Source organism: Ailuropoda melanoleuca, chromosome 12, assembly GCF_002007445.2.
Source record: "Ailuropoda melanoleuca isolate Jingjing chromosome 12, ASM200744v2, whole genome shotgun sequence".
Taxonomy (NCBI): Eukaryota; Metazoa; Chordata; class Mammalia; order Carnivora; family Ursidae; genus Ailuropoda; species Ailuropoda melanoleuca.
This window is the reverse complement of record NC_048229.1, coordinates 63,268,738-63,287,472: the sequence shown is the minus strand read 5'-3', so window position 1 is coordinate 63,287,472 and position 18,735 is coordinate 63,268,738. Positions and strand designations below refer to the sequence as shown.

The 18,735-nt window shown below is 54.2% G+C and overlaps 3 protein-coding genes across 6 annotated transcripts; 2 read left to right on the top strand and 1 right to left on the bottom strand.

Annotated features, from left to right (window-relative positions):
- Positions 1–48: 48 nt before the first annotated feature.
- On the bottom strand, positions 49–2,236 carry TMEM208 (transmembrane protein 208). Of its 2 annotated transcripts, none has more exons than XM_011223917.3 (6): positions 2,106–2,236; positions 1,388–1,483; positions 875–934; positions 660–796; positions 409–511; positions 49–308 (listed from the first exon to the last, which is right to left on the bottom strand). In XM_011223917.3, the coding sequence occupies exons 1-6, from the start codon at positions 2,109–2,111 to the stop codon at positions 171–173; spliced, it is 540 nt and encodes a 179-aa protein (XP_011222219.1). In that variant the 5' UTR covers positions 2,112–2,236; the 3' UTR covers positions 49–170. The 2 variants fall into 2 exon arrangements, with proteins under 2 accessions (XP_011222219.1, XP_002918458.1); XM_002918412.4 differs by having other exon boundaries at positions 171–308; positions 409–493; positions 2,106–2,231.
- Positions 791–14,341, top strand: LOC109489499. 3 transcript variants are annotated; one of them, XM_019798815.2, is made up of 3 exons: positions 2,291–2,357; positions 5,737–5,838; positions 13,760–14,341. In XM_019798815.2, the coding sequence occupies exons 1-3, from the start codon at positions 2,334–2,336 to the stop codon at positions 14,195–14,197; spliced, it is 564 nt and encodes a 187-aa protein (XP_019654374.2). In that variant the 5' UTR covers positions 2,291–2,333; the 3' UTR covers positions 14,198–14,341. The 3 variants fall into 3 exon arrangements, with proteins under 3 accessions (XP_034494084.1, XP_019654374.2, XP_034494085.1); XM_034638193.1 differs by lacking the exons at positions 2,291–2,357; positions 5,737–5,838 and adding an exon at positions 791–1,375; XM_034638194.1 differs by lacking the exon at positions 5,737–5,838 and having other exon boundaries at positions 2,315–2,357.
- Positions 14,342–14,451: 110 nt separating this feature from the next.
- LRRC29 (leucine rich repeat containing 29) lies at positions 14,452–17,642 on the top strand. Its single transcript, XM_019798853.2, is given in 5 exon segments — positions 14,452–14,661; positions 14,663–14,752; positions 16,238–16,381; positions 16,594–16,811; positions 16,894–17,642. Coding segments are annotated over 5 exon segments (687 nt in total). The 5' UTR covers positions 14,452–14,595; the 3' UTR covers positions 17,063–17,642.
- The last annotated feature ends 1,093 nt before the right edge of the window (positions 17,643–18,735 follow it).

The window sequence follows — 18,735 nt, the reverse complement described above, 5'->3', positions numbered from 1 at the left end:
AAGGACTGGCTCTTTCTGCCTCGCCCTTCATTATCACCCACACAGCCATTAGCCACATTCTGAGCCATTTATTCAAGAATCCTATACCTCAGACTGCTTCTGGGCCCTGGGCTAGGCCCTCCTTGCTCCTGGCATGGGGGCCATGCAGCCAGTGGCCAAAATGTCAGTGGCTATAAGCGCTTCATCTGCCGCCGCTCCTGTCGGCGCTGCCGTTTCTCATTGTGCTCTGGTGCTGGGGTGCCACTGTCTGCTGTGAACCAAGGGCCCAGCACATTCACCCAGAGGAGGTAAAGGGCCCGGCCTGGAGCCTAGGACAGAAAAGGTAATTTGAAGCCAGGAGCAGGAAATGAAAGAAGAGAAGAGTTTAGATGCTCCAGCCCCTTCTTGGAAGCCCTACAATCTACGCACCAGAAGCCAGAAGGACCAGATGTAGAGGGAGAAGCAGCTGAGCACCTGCACGATGGCTGTCAGTAGGATCACATCCTTAAGGTGCCTGTGGGCAGAAGGGAGGCTGCAAGGGCCAAAAATAGTAGATGGGCCCCAGTTCATCTCCCTTCTACCCTCTTCAAGTTGTGGGCAGTTGTGGGTCTTGGGCTATCTGGGCCCCAACACCCCAGCCCTGGGGCCGCTCACCTGAGCTGGCAGCGGGGGACACTCACTCTGCCATGCCCTGCTCCATGTTGAGGTCCATTCCACCATCCATCAGGGCCCCATCCTCAGAAAAGGCTGCCCGTGCCATCGAGCTCATAGAGTGGTAGCTGGCCCCATATACTGCCAGACTAAAGGCCAGGGCCATCTGCAGAGTAAGAATGGTATCAAAGGCCAGCCAGTAATCCTATATGCTTATCCACTTCCCAGGGTAGGGTACACTTACCCAGGCCCAAAATGAGGCAGATGAGTAGAAGAACACCAAGGTCACAAGACAGTAAATGGCCTGTAAGCAGACATGATCAGGCTGGAATCAAAATCTACCCTAAACCACAGGCCTTCCTCAATTCTAACCAAGAGTTAGGCCAGGCTGTGGAAAGAGACAAGTTGCTTCTCATAGGGTTGGTGGGGGAAAGGGGTCTGTTCCCTGAGTCCTGAGTACCTGGACTCCCCTCTGATGTGTCAGCCCAGGAAAGAAGGGCATGTGTATCTGGGATGGGAAGGATTGGGCTCAAGTCCATCGGAGACTCAAACCCTCCTTTCATTTTTGGTTTTGTTTTGTTTTGTTTTGACTACTCAGCACTTTCTTGTGCCGGGATCCATTTTCATTTCTCCTTAATTGTAGTCTTCTTCTGGAAAACTACACATGGCTGTCACATACCACCCCTCCACCCTCACCCCCACCAGAGCTGACTGTGGGATCTCAGGTGGGCACAGAAGCAAGGAGGTAGGTACTTACATTGGCCCCCAGTATGATCCGCAGATAGAACTTCAGAGTCTCTCTGTTCTCCTCAAATATCTGCTTCTTCCCTCTCGTGCCCACTTTGCCCTTGGGCTGCAGAGGGATGGTAAGATGCTGTCAGAGCCCTCCTCAGCCAGGGTCCTCCTCACCCTCCTCCCCAGTCTGGTCAGGTACAGAATTACACCTGCACCTAAGCCAGGTCCCCATGGTGCTCAAATCTAGCACAATCCTTGGGATGCCACCCCTCCTCCAGTCCGTCCTGCTTAGGGCTGACACCATCTGTGCAACATCCCTACCGATGATCGCCTCCTGCTCACCCTGGAACAATCCAACACTAGGCTGATATCTCCTGGCTCCCCTGGTAAGGTCCAGCTTTGGGCTGACTATCCCTTCAAGGGGGACTCCTGAGTGGCGCTGAATGGTGCGCCCCTCCAGCCTCTGGGGGAGTAGTCCAGATCTCGGCAGACAGCCACCCCTCCCAGGCCCCTAAGGTCTACGACCAGGTCTGGTACAGATTGGTACTGACGCCTACTCCCCTTCTGCACCACTTCTGGTATGGCGATGCGCCGCTCCGTTCCCCCCGCTAGCTCTAGTACGGTCTGGCCACTACATGGCGCCCCCCCCCCGGCAGACCCCCTTCCTTTGATGCCCTTCCTCTGTTTTCGGTCTCCCGGCCGCGGGAATCCTCCGCTGTTGAGAACCCCGCCCTCCTTACCGCCATGGCGCGCCGCAAACAGCCAGAGAGGAAAAGAAGGGAGAGCGACTGAAAGCGCGGTCAGTAGGTACCACATCTGCAAAACAGGCACTTCCGGTGCAGACCCAAATCGTCACAACTGTGACGGAAGTGGGGAGGGTCCACTTCCTTCCCAAGGCCCTCCCCCGCAGTCGGTAGGACTACACTTCCCAGAAGGCCTTGCACGGGGGCGGAGGCGGCAGGGACGCGATGGCGGAGTCGCTGCCCCTGGAGGTGAGAGGAGGCCGCGCTCAGGCCCGGCTTAGGACAGGCTCCGCCCTCGGGGTGCCGGGCTGTGGGGAGGGGCTGTGAGACAGCTCGCCCAGCTCCGCCTGCCTGGCGGAAACGACCTGGCCGAGAGATCCCAGGACCTGCAGGCTATGGGTAACGGCCCCGCCTTTGGGCCACCCCATCCCCTTAGCTTGGGGCAACCATCCTCTCCTTCCCCATCGGCCCCAGGAGATGGCTGCCCTGTCACCTCACCAAGGACAGGGTCTCTGCCTACCCCCTTTTCTAGAAATAGCCGCCTCGCCACCTCCGTTCTGAAAGATGTCAGTTCCATGCCCTCGTCCCCAAAGGGTAACCGATCTTATCCTCCTTGGCCCCTTGGGATGATCACTCTATTCTCTCTGCCCCAAAGACGGCTGCCCCCTCCCCCTGGTGGTGGGATACAGATTGACCCCTCCCATCAACTCCGGGCACAGTCGCTGGATTACTTCACCGAGGACAGGCCTGTTCCCCACTCCCCTGGTCCCTAGTGATGGCTGTCCCTACCTCCTTCACTGCTTGGGATGTTTGCTCCTTTTCCTTAGCCTGGAGCAAGACCACTCTGCCACCACTGGCCAGAGAGAGAGAGAACAGTTCCCAGTGGCCTCTTGGGATGGCTTCTCTGTCCCTTTTGCCTTGAGAGTTGGCAGCCCCCTCCTGCTGCCCACGGGAGACAAGCCACCCTTTCCTCATCGGCCCTGGAACGGTGCTCCTTTCCCTTAGCAAGAATAGGACATCTCCCACGCCGTTTTAGCCCCCTACCATGGCATCCTTTATCTCCTGGGCCCCAGAGGATGTCTACTACATAGATTCTAGAAATGACCAGTCATATCTCTAGTAGTAGCCCCTTAGAATGGGGTTCATGGGATGGTGACTCCATCTTTACCACTGCCGCCTCTTCCCTCTAGAAAAGCCACCCCCCTTCTCAGCTCAAAGAATCATTCATGTTCCCTCCCCTCAGTGAGGACAGGTTTATTGCCCTCTCCTGTTGCTTTCTGGGTTGGTTGCTGAGCCCCAGAAGACAGGATGGCCACTGTCTTAACTTGGCTCAGACAGGCTTCCCTGCCTCCCCCTGGGGCTGAGGGCTTAGTCAGTCCGAATCCCATCAGTGTTCTCTCCCCCATGCCTAGCTTTCCTGGCCCAGAAGGCCGTTCTCCCCAGTCCTTTCATTAATGATCTGCTTTATCTTCCCCACTCCTTCCCTGAGCAAACCTTTGGTGAAAATTGAGGTAGAGGGCTTTGGTGAAAATAGAGATAGAGCACTTTCTATCTTTAATTCAATCCAGTAAGTATTGGCTGAGTACCTTCTGTGTGCTAGGGATCAAAGAAAGGAAGAAGAGGTTAGAACGGGCTGGTGAGGTCAAGGTTAAGGAAAGGCATTCCTGGAAAGAGGCCTACATAGGCAAAAGGTAATAGGCATGGTATGGTTGTAGGACAGTGGGAAGACTGAACTGGGGAAGCTCTGGGATCAGGGGTCCAGTCAGGCATAGGGCCTGGCAGGGTCTTGGTTAGGGTCTTGCTGACCCAAGAGTGGAAATTTTGTCCTGAGGGTACTGGGGTACCCTGAAGGTTTTCATCAGGGATGTGCTAAGACTAACAGCTGTTCTTTAAGGAAAAATTAACCTTGTCACAGTGTGCAAAATGACTAGCAAGGCTAGTCCTTGCCTCTAGGAGGCAAGGAGGTCAGGTGGGAGATTTTAGAAGGAATCCAGGTCTGGGGGTGATAAAGATCACGGCTACTGAGGTGCTAAAATTTCAACAGTAGAAATATTAGTAACAGCAACCCAGCAACCATTATGGAACATCGGCTAGGTGTCAAGCACATCATATCTATTAAGTATATATAGAGATATGGAAACTGAAGCTCAGAGAGGTTGATCATCTTGCCTGAGGTCACAGAGGTCACACAGCTTGGAAATAGTAGAGCTGGGATTTGAATGAGTCTAAGTTACCCTGGCCTAAGCCTGTGCTGTACACCTGTATCTGACAGCAAGGGACAGAAGAGTATGAAGAGTACATAGTATTATCAAGGTCTTCAGGCGAGATGCACTATTGGCATTGAAGCTGAGGTGCTGGAAAGTTGGGAGGAAGGGATGCTTTGGACTGAGAATGTGAATTTTGGTTGAGATGAAGTTGATAGTAAAACATTTAGATGACGGATCCTGTGGACAACTGGCAACACCAGACTAGCACATGAATAATGAAACAATATAGGGATATTGAATTGTTGGTTATTCTTGTAGAGGAAACTGTTGAAGCCATGCAAATGAATTTATTATCCTAGGAAGTAAACAGACTGAAAGACTAGGTCTGAGCCATGGGAGACACAGAAGAATCCAGAAACAGGGCAATTGGAGTTGGGAATGGAGCTCTAGAAAACACAGTGTCACAAGAGTCCAAGAGGGAAGATTCCAGAAGAAAAGACTAGTTAATATTAGGTCATTCTTAGCTGCACCAGTGACTCCCTCCCCAGTCCTCTATAGGGCCTCCAACCTCATGACCCCCAGCCTCGTAGAGCATAGGTGGAGCAAGGACGGCCTGAACACCTGGCCTGGGTCCTGTTGGGATCATATCTTAACAGCCAGTTGAGAAGGCGAGTTGACAGTGGAAAAAATGGGAAAAGAGGGAAGATCCAGAGCCTGACCTGTGAGGGCAGGAGGAAGGGGTGTGGTTTCCGAAGATCAGAGGAGGACACCTGACTTGCTGTCCTAGGTCTTCGGCAAGACACTTTACTATGGTTTGTTTGTTTGTTTTATATTTTATTTATTTATTTGAGGAGGGGAGAGAGAGAGAGCATGAGAGCACAAGGGGGCAAGAACAGGGGGAGGGAGAAACAGACTCCCCACTGAGCAAGGAGCCCAATGTGGGACTTGATCCCAGGACCCTGAGATCATGACCTGCGCTGAAGGTAGACGCTTCACTGACTGAGCCACCCAGGCACCCCAACACTTCACTATGTTATGAAATTCTCAGCACAACCCATTTAGACTTCACTGCCACTGCCATTTTACAGATTAGATAAACGAGGCTCAGAGAAGTCAGAGTAAGGATTTGAACTTGGTTCATCTGGTCCTAATGCCCAGGCTCTTTTTACCAAACTGAGCGGGAAGTTTGCTTTTTATCAGTCAGTACAAACCTGCATCCAGACGAGGCTCAGAAATGGTTTGTTCACAGTAAAAATGCCTAGAGCCTGGAAAGGGGATGTGAAGACCCCATGAAGCTTAGGATTCAAGATGAACTAGAAGCCAGCGTTCCAGCCCCCTCAGACTGACTGCACTATCAGCTGGAGAAGGTTTCAAAGGCCTCCAGCTCTAACAGTTCACAATGCCCTGTCTTTTTCCCTCAGATGCTCACATATATTCTGAGCTTCCTGCCTCTGTCAGATCAGAAAGAGGCCTCCCTCGTGAGTCGGGCTTGGTACTGTGCAGCCCAGAATGCCCTTCGGGAGGTAAGGTGGCCACCCTCCCCTGGCCCATTCTCAGTTGTCTCCCACTCCAGTTTGCTCATGGCCCTGCTCGTACATTGTCATTCGTTCATTAATCCATGCATACATATGCATACATTACATTCATGCACACTTGACTCTGGGTACAGTGCTGGGACTTTACAGATGAGTAAGACATAGTCCCCTGTCCCAAGGAGCTCACAGTCCAGTGAAGGAGAAAAACAAATACGTGAGTGATGGTGATGTAGTGTGCTTGGTACTGTGACACTGGAATGAAGGGTGCAACAAGAACAGGAAGAAGGACGTCCAGAGGAGACCAGCAGCATCAGGGAAGGCTTCCTGATGGAATAGGATGAGGGGGAAGGCTGGTCTTCCAGCACCAGTGACAGCAGAGGTAAAGGCACCAAGGTGTGAACTGCTTCTGAAAACGACCACACAAGTTCCCTATGACCAGAACTGAGATGTGTGTAGAAAGGGTGGGAGATGAGGCTAGAGGGGGATCGGACCACAAGCTGGCATTACTGCTGGGGCTCCATCCTGATTACCATCATGGACCCTGTAAAGGAACATTAAGGCAGGGGAGTGACATGGTGTGATGTGTCTTAGAACTCCAGTGCTGAGTGGACTGGAGAGGGTAAGTCGGACTGTGGGGAGACAGCCCAGCTCGGAAGTGAATGCAGACATCTGCGACAGTTTGAAAGGCAAGCAGTGACAGATCCTTGTTTTCATTTTGACTTCTCTGATCACTACTGAGGCTGAACAGTTTTCTCATTAGCTGACCATTTATATATCCCTCTCTTGTTTATTTCTGTTCTTTATCCATTTAAGCATTGGCATCTTAGTATTTTCTTAACCGTTTGTATGAACCTTTTATACGTTAAAGAAGATGAATCTTTTACATATTTATTGAAATATATTCCAAACATATTTGCCTTTGTATTTGATTTGTAGATATGTGCTTATTTCTGAGATATGGAGGTTAAATTTCTATGTTGTTGATTCTGAACATCTTTTGCTTTCTTATTTCTTCCATTGTTTTTTAAACTTAGAGACCCCTTGCTTCTTCAGTGATTTGATGTACACTCATATTTCTCTTCTGTTTTTTTTTTTATTAGGCTCATTTTTTCAGAGAGGTTTTAGGTTCACAACAAAATTGTTTCTTCTGTTTTATGGCTTGAATTTATATAGTAATTTTTTTTTAAGATTTTATTTATTTATTTGACAGAGATAGAGACAGCCAGCGAGAGAGGGAACACAAGCAGGGGGAGTGGGAGAGGAAGAAGCAGGCCCATAGCGGAGGAGCCTGATGTGGGGCTCGATCCCATAACGCCAGGATCACGCCCTGAGCCAAAGGCAGACGCTTAACCGCTGTGCCACCCAGGCGCCCCAGTGTATAGTAATTTTTTTAATTGGTGAAATTTACTTTGATCTATTCTCTCAGGTAAGAAGCTAAACTGATTAGTTTTCCAATGGCCCAAATACCTTTTACATTTACTCTTCCCCTTCCCTGCTGCATTGGATTCCTTCTCTGTCACATATTAAATGTGTATATATAAGGAGGATCTATTGTCACATTATCTATCCAGTGTCATTGAGCTGAGTGTCTAAAGAAATTTGATTTGGACTTGTTGAAAATTTGAATATGAGACATCTAGATGGTGAGGTGCAGTTGGCTGTTGGATTTCTGAGTGAGGAATTCAAGAGAAGGGTCTTGGTAATAAATACAGAGTTGGGTATCATTCAGGAATGGGTGGAGGTTGAAACCATGGGTCCAAGTAACATCCGCCAGGGAGCACATGAAGAGCCCTAGGAACAGCAGGCCACAGAATGCCTCAGGGGAGTGCACCAGTCCCAAGGCATGGAAGGGAGGACGCACCTATAGAGGAGGTCCCAAGGAACAAAAGTGGAGAGCATTTACAGTGTTGACTGGATGACTGACAGTGTCAAATCCCATGAAAAGTCCTGAAAATAAAGAACAGATAGTGTACATGATGTCTGATGTCCCAGGAGGTCCCCAGTGACTTCAGCAACATTTGGCATCTGGGGGGAAAAGCCGGGTGGGTGGAAGAGTGAATGAGATAAGAAGGGGCTTGTACAGAGTGGCCTCCTTTGCAAGAAATTTCCCCATGAGAGGAAAGAAATAAATAGGGCAATAATGAGAGGTTCATTGGGAGAAATTTCAAATATGTTCATATGCTGAGGAGTGTCAGAGAGGAGGGGTGAATGTGAATGCAGGAAGCAGAGATGGGAGAAATGGCCTTGATAGGGTGGAGAGGATGCCACCTCTCCTCCTCAGGACATGGAGGGAAGCAGGTGGCAATGTGGGACAGTTTGCTGAGGAAGTTCCTCTGAGGCTAGTGGCCTCTTTGCTGGGTGAATTTGGAGGCCACATTGTCTCAGGGGAGTGAGAAGAGAGGTAGAGGCCAGGGCCTCAGCACAGAGGCTTAGAATATTCACAGGGGAGAAGGAAGTGGGAAAGTTACCAGAGCTGCTCAGAGAGGCCTTGCTCACTCAGATAGGGATGCTGCCTGTCTGTGCCAAGCCCTGTGCTGGGCACTGGGGCTGTGGGACTGGGGGAGGCCCAGAACTTGAGAATTGGTGGTAAGAAGTAGATAAGCATAAGCTAAAAGGCGTGAGTAGGGGTGCTGCACCCAGAGTCTTGCATGGCACAAGGGGGATGCAGGGAAGATTCAGAAAAGACTTCGTGGAGAAGGGGATACTTGCACTGAGCCTAAACAGAGGAATAAATATTTGCTAAATAGACAAATAGGAGTAGGTGAGGGGTGAGATGAACTCCCCCACCCCCCACTGCCCCAGCACTCTGACCAAACAGAAAAAGCAGCCAAGCAGAGGCATGGTAGCATGAGACAACCATCAGAAGTTGCCATTCCCAGAGCCAGGGCTGTGGAGGAAGGGGGGCAGGCTTGGGAAAGCTGGGCTAGAGAAGTGCTGGCTGGGAAGGTCAGCCTCCAACCCATGGAGGGGAGAACTATCAAGGGGTCTGAAGAGTATGGTTGGTTTGCCTTTTGTAAGGTCACCTGGTGACAGTACCAAGGCTAGACTGGAGCCAGAAAGACTGGGGGCCAGGACCGTCATAAGGAGGAAACTGCTGTGATAGATTTCTGAGAGACAGTACGGCAATCTGAACTAGGGCAGGAGCAGCGAGGCGGGAGCGGAGGGACAAGCTGCAGTGTGTCAGGGAGATCAGATGCAAGGGACTTTGGTCACTGGATGTAGGGAGTGAGGGAGGGGCTAGAATGGCTCTCGGATCTCTGACTTGGGTGACTTGGTAGAGGGCACTTAAAGTTCAGGAGAAGGTGCAGCGCTGGGGGATAAGACAGTGAATTCCGACGTAAGTATGTTGCATCTGCGTATCTGGCGAGGTCCCTCAGGTAACTGATTCCCAGGGTCTGTGTTCTGGGAAAAGATGTGAACTGCAAATAAAGTAGTTGGAAAGGGATGAAGTGCATTCTGCCAGGGTCCACATGAGAGCAAAGGAAAGTGCGTGCATGGTGGGGTGGAATGTACAGTGAGGCACTCACTCTACGGACTGGGTCTCTCTCTTCTTTGGTGGCCCCAAAAGAGGCCGATGGGGAGCAGGCTGAAAGGTAGGAGGAGAGCCAGGCAGGCAGAACCACAGAATGCCCAATGGGAGATAGCATGGGGGAGACGGGGAGACTGGCCATCCACAGCAGGTGACATGGCAGAAAGGATACTTGTGGGAGGTCTGCAAGGAGCCCCCAGATGCTGATGACCTTGCTGAAGGGGAGCTGTTGTCAGGAATGAGAGATTCTGTGGGGGCAGTGATGGAGGGGTGAGTGGGTGAAGCAAGAGGTCTAACAAGGTGGCTAGCGTGGTATGGGTTGCCCACCTGCTTCCAAGAGGCCTGACCACAGAGGAAAGGGGAGAAGCAGGAATGGTGGGGAGGGGGCAGGATCAAGGGAGGCCTTTTGTTGGTTATGACTCTGAGGTATTTGTAAACTGGGGAAGGAGCAGTGGAAAGGCAGGGACTGCAGGTTCCAATGGGAGAAGGTGGTGGCAGGCCCAGTAGGTCCAGAGAAGGGGATTAGGAGCAGGAGAGGGAAGGAGGTTAGGATGGGTCCTGCCAGGAGCTGACTGATGGATGCAAAAATGGCAAAGGGAGGGCCTTCCCACCCGATGGCTTTGGCTTCTTTTTGAAACAGAACGGGTTGTCTCTGAGAAGGTCGGAGTAAGGGAAGGGTGCTGCACTTGCATCAGGGACTGGAGAGAATTGTGGGCTTGGAGAGAAAACTTGAGGAGGATTAGAAGAGAGCCAGGAGAGGAGGTGGCAGTGGGGGAGGCAAGAGGGGAGACTATAGCTTCCGTGGGAAGAATTCTGTACCTTCAGCACAGACCCAGAGGAGTCAGGGGTCTCATCATCCCTGTCAGGGCAAGAAGAATGGGCACAGCAGCATGACAGGGACAGGGCCACAGGACCCCAAGGAGAGGTGATCAGGGGAGAGGTTCTTGGAGTCCAGCAAAGATGGAGAGGGGAGAAGCAAAGTGGGGAGTCGGGAGTGAATTGGAATGGGATAAGACAGTGAGGAGAAGGAGGCCACGGTCAGAGTTTGAGATCATAAAGTCCACCATTTTAGCACTGGGGCTGCTCCAGCTAACTGTGAGTTCCAAATAGGATGCTGGCGAAGACCTGTTTGGTGTCTCTGCAGAACTCAGCCCCACCTGGCCTGGGAGCCCTCGAAGGCCAGGCCATAGGTACATGGCGTCTGGGGCTCTGCTGACAGCCCACTACCACCATGTCCCAGAGAGCAATTCACAGAATTTATGAGCAGGAGCCATCTCCCAGGGCCCAGATTTGGGCAGGTTGATAAGGAAGGAGTGCCTCCTGCTAGTAGGTGCTGTTGAAGATTCTGGCTCACCAAGGCGTGACTGGGGTTTATGCCACACCAGGCCAGGCTAGGATGCCGGATCAGTGACTTCTTATTCCCCGACTTGCTCCCACTTAACCCTATTTTTTCTCAAATAAGAAGGTAGACAAAGGCAGAACCCCCCCCCACAACACACACACACACACACACACACACACACACACACACACACACAGGCTCTGCCCATTTCAGGGAAAGCCCTGGTTGCCTGCCACAGCGCTGGTCACCGTGAAGAGCTCCGGACAGCTCTGCTTCTGCCCTCCACTGCCTTCTCCTGCCTGGGGTATTTATAAAGGCCCAGAGGAGCCTCTGGAAATGACCCCCAAGGTCTAACTCCTCTCTAGAGACCAAAGCCCCGGGGTGCCCAGGCATATATTTTCTTCTGGAGAACAGGCACGTTAGCTTTGGATTCCTGTGCCAGCAGACAGGGCAGCTATTTCTCTGTCAGATAGCTTTCCAAGCCTGCACACAAGTCTGCAGTCTTAGTTTAGCTTCATGAGATACAATGGAATCCTGGCCTCTCAAAGTCAAGGGTTATGTGCCCATTTTAGCAGATTTGGGGCATTTCCCAAATGACTTGGCATTTACTCCTAAGAGGCCAGCACTGGAAAAGGAGGAGATGGGGGCTGTTGGCCCCTCTGTGGATGGGACAGCTGAAGCTAGAGCAGATACCCATGCAGTCCTCCTTTGGACCTCTAGAAGCATCTTCCTAGGGTCTAGGGAGGGGGACCCTCCTACACTGGGGCCAAAGACCACAGCCCAGGAGCCTGCTTCTGCTTGCTGCTCTGCTCTCCACAGACGATCAATACCCCTAAAGGGCTGCTCTTGGGTGCTCTACTTTGAGTCCAGGGCAGACTACCCAGGGGATGGCTTAGGGGCTGCCCCCTCCCCATCAAGAAAAACAATGGGGAGCAGGGAGGTGGTTTCAAATCTCAACGCACACACATACTCTCACACGTTTCCCAATAGCCGCTAGTAGTCCTTTAGACCAGGCCTTGCCCCTGTATTTGGTGGGTTTTCCTGCCACCAGTGGGCCCTGGACTTGGACTCTAGGCTGACTGCCACTGCCCCCCCCCTCAGCTGTTCATCTACCTTGTTCACAGGGAAGCAGTGGGAGAGGGGGAGAACATGAGAACATTTCCTGGCCCCCAAGGCTCAGGAAGGAAGGAAAAGAAGGACTGTGGCTGCTGGAGCCTGGGGGTGGGGGGCTGGGAGGTGTGTGGGGGAGGACACGACATGATGGCAGGGGCGGCACTGCCTCAGCAATGGGTCCTGCTCTGCACTTGCAGCCACCACTGACTCGCCATCCTCAAACTGGCCCCTCTGTCAGCAGGGCCTGGAAACGGCTGGAGGTCTGCTTTAGCCTTCCTTTCTAAAACCTTTCCTCCCTGATCTTTTCATCGCCTTGAATCACCTTCCCCCACGCCCTCCTCCCCCCATCTTCCCACTATCCTTAAATCTTGAGAGAGATCCCACGACCCCACTGCCTCCCAATGTCCACAAGGGGGAGCTGCGGGAAGTGCTCCTCCCGTCCACAAGGACCACATCCTGGGAATGGGAATGAGGTCTGGACAGGGAGCATGGTTTGACCCCTGATGCCTGTGGAAGCAGTCAGGAGCTGGCCCGCATTTCTTACCACACACTCCTTCCCATGATGACAGCCATAGGGAACTGCTTCTCTCTGTGGCAGAAGTCAGCCTGGTTTCTTCACCCAGGAATGGGTTTCATGTGTCTTCCTGGGAGAATCCTGTTGTAAGTATCTTCCAGGAGTGCACCTTAGGTGTCATTCCTACCTTTCTGAATCCCTTTTGATGATGTTCTGTGGGGCAGAAAGCAGGGGACATCAGCTTGTTCTTGCAATAACCGACAGGACAGGTTTTTTAGAGGGCTGGCTTTCCTGCATCAGGATCATGTTGATATATTAAAACAAGAGCCTTTGGGGACCAGTTGCCTGCAGCCTGGCCATCCATCAGGGGTAAAGAAGAAGCCAAACCCTCCTCTCCCTCTCCCATACCTGGCATAACTTCCCTCTGGCACAAAATCAGGGATGCTTCTATGAGAACGGGTGCTCCCCAAACTCCTAGACAAGCCAGGCTGTCCCCCCCATAACCTAGCCCTGAACTCACCTCCAGGCTCCACCCCACACCAGTCATGGACCCCCCACTCTCGTTCCCCTGTTGCCCTACAGGGCCAGGCCCACATTCTTGATACTTCAAGATTCATTCTCTCAGCTTCTGCCCACAGAAATGGGAGGCTTCTCCTTCCTTACCTGGACAGATAAGATGGACCCCCCAGAGAAGAGCCCCAGGGATCACAAGCACATCTTAAACTCTGGAGCCTGCAGGGCCCACAGGTGTTGGCGCGCGCACACACGCGCACACAACCCCTTTTCACACTCAAGTGGCTGAGCTACTGAGGCCACCAGGGGACCTAGGCCTCTCTGCCTGCCCTAGACCTCTGGCACCTGGGCCACCCATACTGGTGGTGAGTGACACTGCTTTGCTTCTTACTGCCTTCAACTGTTCTGAGGGCTATATATATTCTCTTGAAAAGGTGGGGGAGGCCGGTTGCTTAGCTAATGCTGAGCTCTGACTCCCTGGAGTAGAGCCGAGTCCGTGGGTCTCAGGGCCACCTTCTGAAAGTCCCAAAGTTTGGGATCCAGCATACTTAGTCCTTCTGCCCCCTGGGAGCTTCACTGGCTCTCCTCCAAGCTACCCTAGCCCCCTGTGCCCAGCACGCGAGCTCCCCACCCTGTCCCCACCCCTCCATAGGCATCCAGTCCCATCCGTGGCTAACCTTCCTGTCCTCTCCTCACAGTCATCCCCTTTGAGCCCCAGAGTGACTTGTCTTCCCACCTCCCACTAGCACCCCCTCAACCACACATGACACCGCACACCACAGTGGGCCCACATTGTGACAGGGCCCGTCCCTCACCTGCCAGTGACTGGCCGCCAGACCTGATGGCCAACTCCCTCTGAAGCGAGAGGGCTAACCCCAGTCCTACTGCTGCCCCTTAGACAAATGTGCAGTACAACATCCCCGTGTCCTCTGCCTCCCTCCCGGCCATCAAGAGCCTGGGCCTCAGGGGCATCACCTGCATCGGCCTGACCAACCTGGATGACTCACCAGCTTCGCACCAGGTGTTGAAGTCTGTTGCCTATCACTTGGGCCCGAACCTGCAGAGCTTGTGCCTCAGTGGGGGCAGCCCCACAGAGGCCTCCTTTGTGGCCTTGCTCCTGGGCTGCCCAGCCCTGCGTATCCTTGACCTCAGTGGCTGCAACAGCCTCTTCACATCGGGCACGCTGCTAGCTCAGCCCGAGATGGCACAGCAGATCCGGCAGGTGTTGCATGGCCTCTGTGAGCTCAACTTGGCTGGCCTGCGGGACCTGACCGACCTCAGTTTCAACCGGCTCAGCAGCTGTGCCCCCAACCTGGAGCGCCTCTCCTTGGCCTAGTGTCACCTCACTTTTGAACTAGGCCCAGCCCGGGGCTCCCTTGGCCCCCCAGACTCCTCCCCCTCCCAGCTCTCCTTCCACAACCTGCTGCGATTCATGAAGCGAAGGGCTGGTAGGCTGCATGCGCTGGACCTGAGTGGCACTGGCTTGCTCCCTGAGGCCTTGAAGGCCCTGGGGCAGGTGATCGGGCTGCAGCTGAAGGAGCTGACCCTGCACGGCTGCCAGGACCTCTCCACGGAGGCTGTGGCCACCCTTTGCCATCTCCAATCAGGCCTGACCTCCCTGGACCTCAGCGGCTGCTCAGACCTGGCCGATGGGGCCCTCCTGGCCATCAGCCAGGGCCTGGGGCACCTGCAGTGCCTCCGCCTGAGGAAGCTGCAGTGGCTGATGGACGCAGGATGCACAGCCCTGGGGGGCCTGCTGGAGCTGCACAGCCTGGACCTGGCAGAGTGCTGCCTGGTGAATGGGCGGGGCCTGGTCCAGGCCCTGGGTTCGGGGCACAGAGCTCCAGCCCCACTGGCCTCCCTCAGCCTGGCCTACTGCTCCTCACTCCAGGTGAGCGCACCATCCCCTTCCTTCCTCTCCAGGGCTGGGGCTGGGGGAGCTGCCCCTGTGGCAGCCGAGAGGACCTGCCCAGGGTCGATGTCCAAGGAACAGCAGTGAGATGTGAGCTTAGGACACAAGGGGAAAGGAGTCTGGAAAGACAGTGCTCCTGGCAGCACTCCTCCCCTCAGCCCCTCCTGTGGACCCAAATAGAGGAGGTCCAAGGGACCAGGCCAGCCCAGCCCACAAGCTGGCACACGCCTCACATACCTAGTGCTCAGTGACCCCGTCGTCTGGGTAGGGACACTGATGGCGGGTGTTCCGGAGGCAGGGAAGATGAGAGAGGGGGTTCTACAGGGAATGGATATGAGGTTACACAAGGAGGTTACTCGACAGAGTCTGACAGAGGTAATAGTAGTCATGGTCATTTCTTGGCTGCAGCTAGTCCCTTCAGTAGGGCTCAGCCCTGTTCCTCTGGGTGGCTTCCCTCACTTGGCAATGTCAGTCTCTCCCTCTAGTGGGTTATTCCTTCAGCCTCTCAGTGTGCCCAGAGCATTCCCAACCTGAAAACCGTCTCTTGGTCTTTCCTCCACAAGCGCTTCCCTTGCCCTTCTCCACTCCATCTTCCCATTAGCACCATGTGTCTCTTAGCTGCTGTCCCCGGGCCCTGTGTTCTAGTGTCTCTTACAAACCTCTTTATAAACCAGCTTCCTCTACTCTGCCCTTAGCTCCTGCTCCTGGCAGGTGGCAGCCCTACCCCCACAGTGACTTCTCAGTTCTGCTTCAAATTCTAGGAGCATACCTGATTGGCTCAGCTAGGGTCAGATGTCCACTGATGATCCAATAAGCTGTGGTCAGAGGGCTGCCTCCGCCCACAACTTCAGCAGGGTCTGGGAGCACAGGCAGGACAGATACTTTAGAAACTTGCACCTGCATCCTCCCACCGCAGTCAATCTAGGCCTTGCTCCTTCAGCAAACTCCTCCTGGTGTCCCGCCCCTACCTTTTACCAGACCAGGGACATTGTTGCTTCCCTCCATGGACCATCTGGTAGCTCCCTGTCACCTGTGGGGCTGGAACCTTTGCAGAACCTTCTTAGGGACCCCTGCACAAGCCACCTGCCCATTACTCTCCCTTCTCCACTTCCCTCCTAGGATGCCTCAGTGTTCTCCCTGATCCCAGTGCTGGGCCTGAGCCTCAGGGTGCTAGACTTATCCTCCTGTGTGGCCCTCACCAACAGGACCCTGCAGGCCATCTGCACCTTCCTAAACCACCTCTCAGTCCTGCGTCTGGCCTGGTGCAAGGAGCTCCAAGACTGGGGGCTTCTGGGGCTGGGGGAACCAACTGAGGAGCCTATGCAAGGGCCACAGGTACAGGTCATAGAAGGGGGGTGGTCCTTGGGCTCAGCTTCCCTCCTGCCCCTCCTAAGTGTCTCTCTCTAGGAGCATTTGAGGGCCAAACTCAGGAGGAACCTGAGAAGCAGGAGCTTCTTCCCACAGCTACATCAAGAGCCGGAGCGTCGGGCCTCGGGCCCCAAGGACCCTTCTCCCCAGCCACAGGGCCCTTCCCTGCTCATGCTGCAGGCCCTGAAGGAGTTGGACCTCACAGCCTGCAGCAAACTAACTGATGCCAGTTTGACCAAGGTGTGGGGCTGGGAGTGTGGATAGGCTGAGGATCCTGGCACCACAGCCAGGCCCAGGTCAACCCACTTTTTGCTTGGAAAACGTTCTCTTTGGCTTGTTACTTAAGGCCATTCCCCTGGCTGGGGGTGGGAGAGCCTGGAAGGGCCCTGGGCTCCAGAGCCATCCTTTACCCGCCCCCCCCACACACACACTCCTCACCCCCATCCTTGCAGGTCCTCCAGTTCCCCGAGCTGAGGCAGCTGTCACTGAGCCTGTTGCCAGCACTCACAGACAAGGGCTTGGTGGCCGTTGCCAGCGGCTGCCCCAGCCTGGAGCACTTGGTGCTGAGTCACTGCAGCCTCCTCAGCGACGAGGGCTGGGCCCAGGCAGCCAGCTCCTGGCCCAGGCTGCAGCACCTCAACCTGGCCAGCTGCGGCCAGCTCACAGAGCAGTGAGTTGTCCGATGACGCCACGGCACAGGGGCTGGGCTGGGTCCCCATGCCGGCTCGCGCTCATTGGAGGTCTCCCCACAGAACTCTGGATACCATCGGACAGGCGTGCAAGCAGCTCCGGACGTTGGATGTGGCCATGTGCCCTCGTATCAGCATGGCTGCCGTCAGGCACTTCCAAGCCCAACTGCCCCAGGTGACCTGCGTCCAGTCCTGCTTCGTGGGTGGGGCTGACTTGACCTTAACGCTCTAGGGCCAGGTCAGTAACCAACCCTGTGCCTCAGCCTCCTTTGCCCCCCGAGTCCCCGGCCCTGGCCTCTTGACCTGGTTTGACTCAGTGCCTTCTGCCCGCCTCTGCCACACACCCCAAAGCCCCTTCTCCAGCTATAGACCCCTTTTTCTAGGACTGGGGGTAGGGCTAATCCAGGGCAGCCCAGGTGGCTTCCTGCCTCAGTCTGCCCTAGAGCCCAGCAGGAGTCTTTCCCAGCTACATGTCATTGCCACAGGCTCTGGAAACACCAGCTCCTGCTGTCCTGGCCAGGCCTGGGTCCCCTGGAGGCCAGGCCCACAGGTGGGATGCAGCCGGTGCTGCAGAGGAGCGGACTGTGCGCCTCTTGCCCTGCCCACTTCTCACACGTAAGGCCTGTGGCTCACCTTGTCCCCTGTAAGGAGCTCTCCCAGCCCCTACCAGCACTGAGCTTTAGCAGCCAAGCCGCAGACTTTGTTGTAAACCCTAACAAAATTAAAAATTCCAGATCTTACCTCCTTGTCTGAAGTCCTCAGACTAAAGGGCCCCCTCCCCCCCACACCTCAGTTGAAGCAGCCCAGCCTAGCCCAGGGACAATGTGAACAAAACACCAGAGGCACATAGACAATTTCTTCCTTACACCTGACCCAAAGCCCCACAGGTGCCCCCAGCAAGTCCTAATTCCTCCCCAGTATGGTGGGAGACTAGAAGCCTGGCAGCCTCTCCCTGCCTAAGCCTCCAAGCACATCCTGCAGCAAAGGCACATCCCAGCCAGGCCCTAGGAGCACATTGATTAAGGATGCAGTGAGGCTGTCTTCAGGGAGAAAACAGGAAGAGGACAGTATCTCTGGGCAGGGTCATTAGAAGTCCCCTAGTCCAACCTCCTAAACAGTGTCAGTGACTTCTTAACAGCAACTCTGAGAAACTATCTGTCCACCTCTCTGTCCATCTGTCCACCAGTTCTAGGAGCAGCTAGTATGGCTGCCCGAGTGCCCACAGGCACTGCACTTTGTGTGGGGTTCAGGGGTGCCAAAGCTCTTCCAGCCCCCAGGTCAGGTGGGGAGGCAAATTAGCCAACAGACAAGGACAGTCCAGCTTGCAGGACGTGCGTAAAGAAACAAGCAGCTGGAACTGGGAGCCTAAGAGAGCAACAAACAGCCGAACAGAGCCCAGGAGATCAAGGAAAGACTCAAGGCAGTGAAAAAGGAGAAGGGAAGGAAGAGGGCAATGAGAAAGGACTGGGGAGGTACACATGGCAGGCCCGAGCTGGTGCTGGGGAGGACAGGGCGGGGCCCCTGGGGTGCAGGGAGGATGCCAGCTTGGATCAAGCACAGAGAACTCTGCAAGCCACAGGCCTTTTGTTAGACATCCTAAACCACAACATGTCTGCAACCCATCTAGCTCTACAGCTCAGGCGGGTAACTGTGACCATTATCCCATGGACGAGAGACAGACACTGAAAAATACAGGATGGGGGTAGTGTGCATGTGAGTGTGTAATCAGATCAGCTTCATGTTTGGAAAAAGCACCTGGGGTATTAAGGACTGGAGGGGCAAGACAGGAGGCAGGAAGTCAGGAGATTCTTGCCAAGGTGTTGGTGGTGACCTGGACAAGGGAGTGGAGACACTGGGGAGGAAGAACTGAGGGTATTATAAGTGCTAACTGGGTCTGGGATCCCC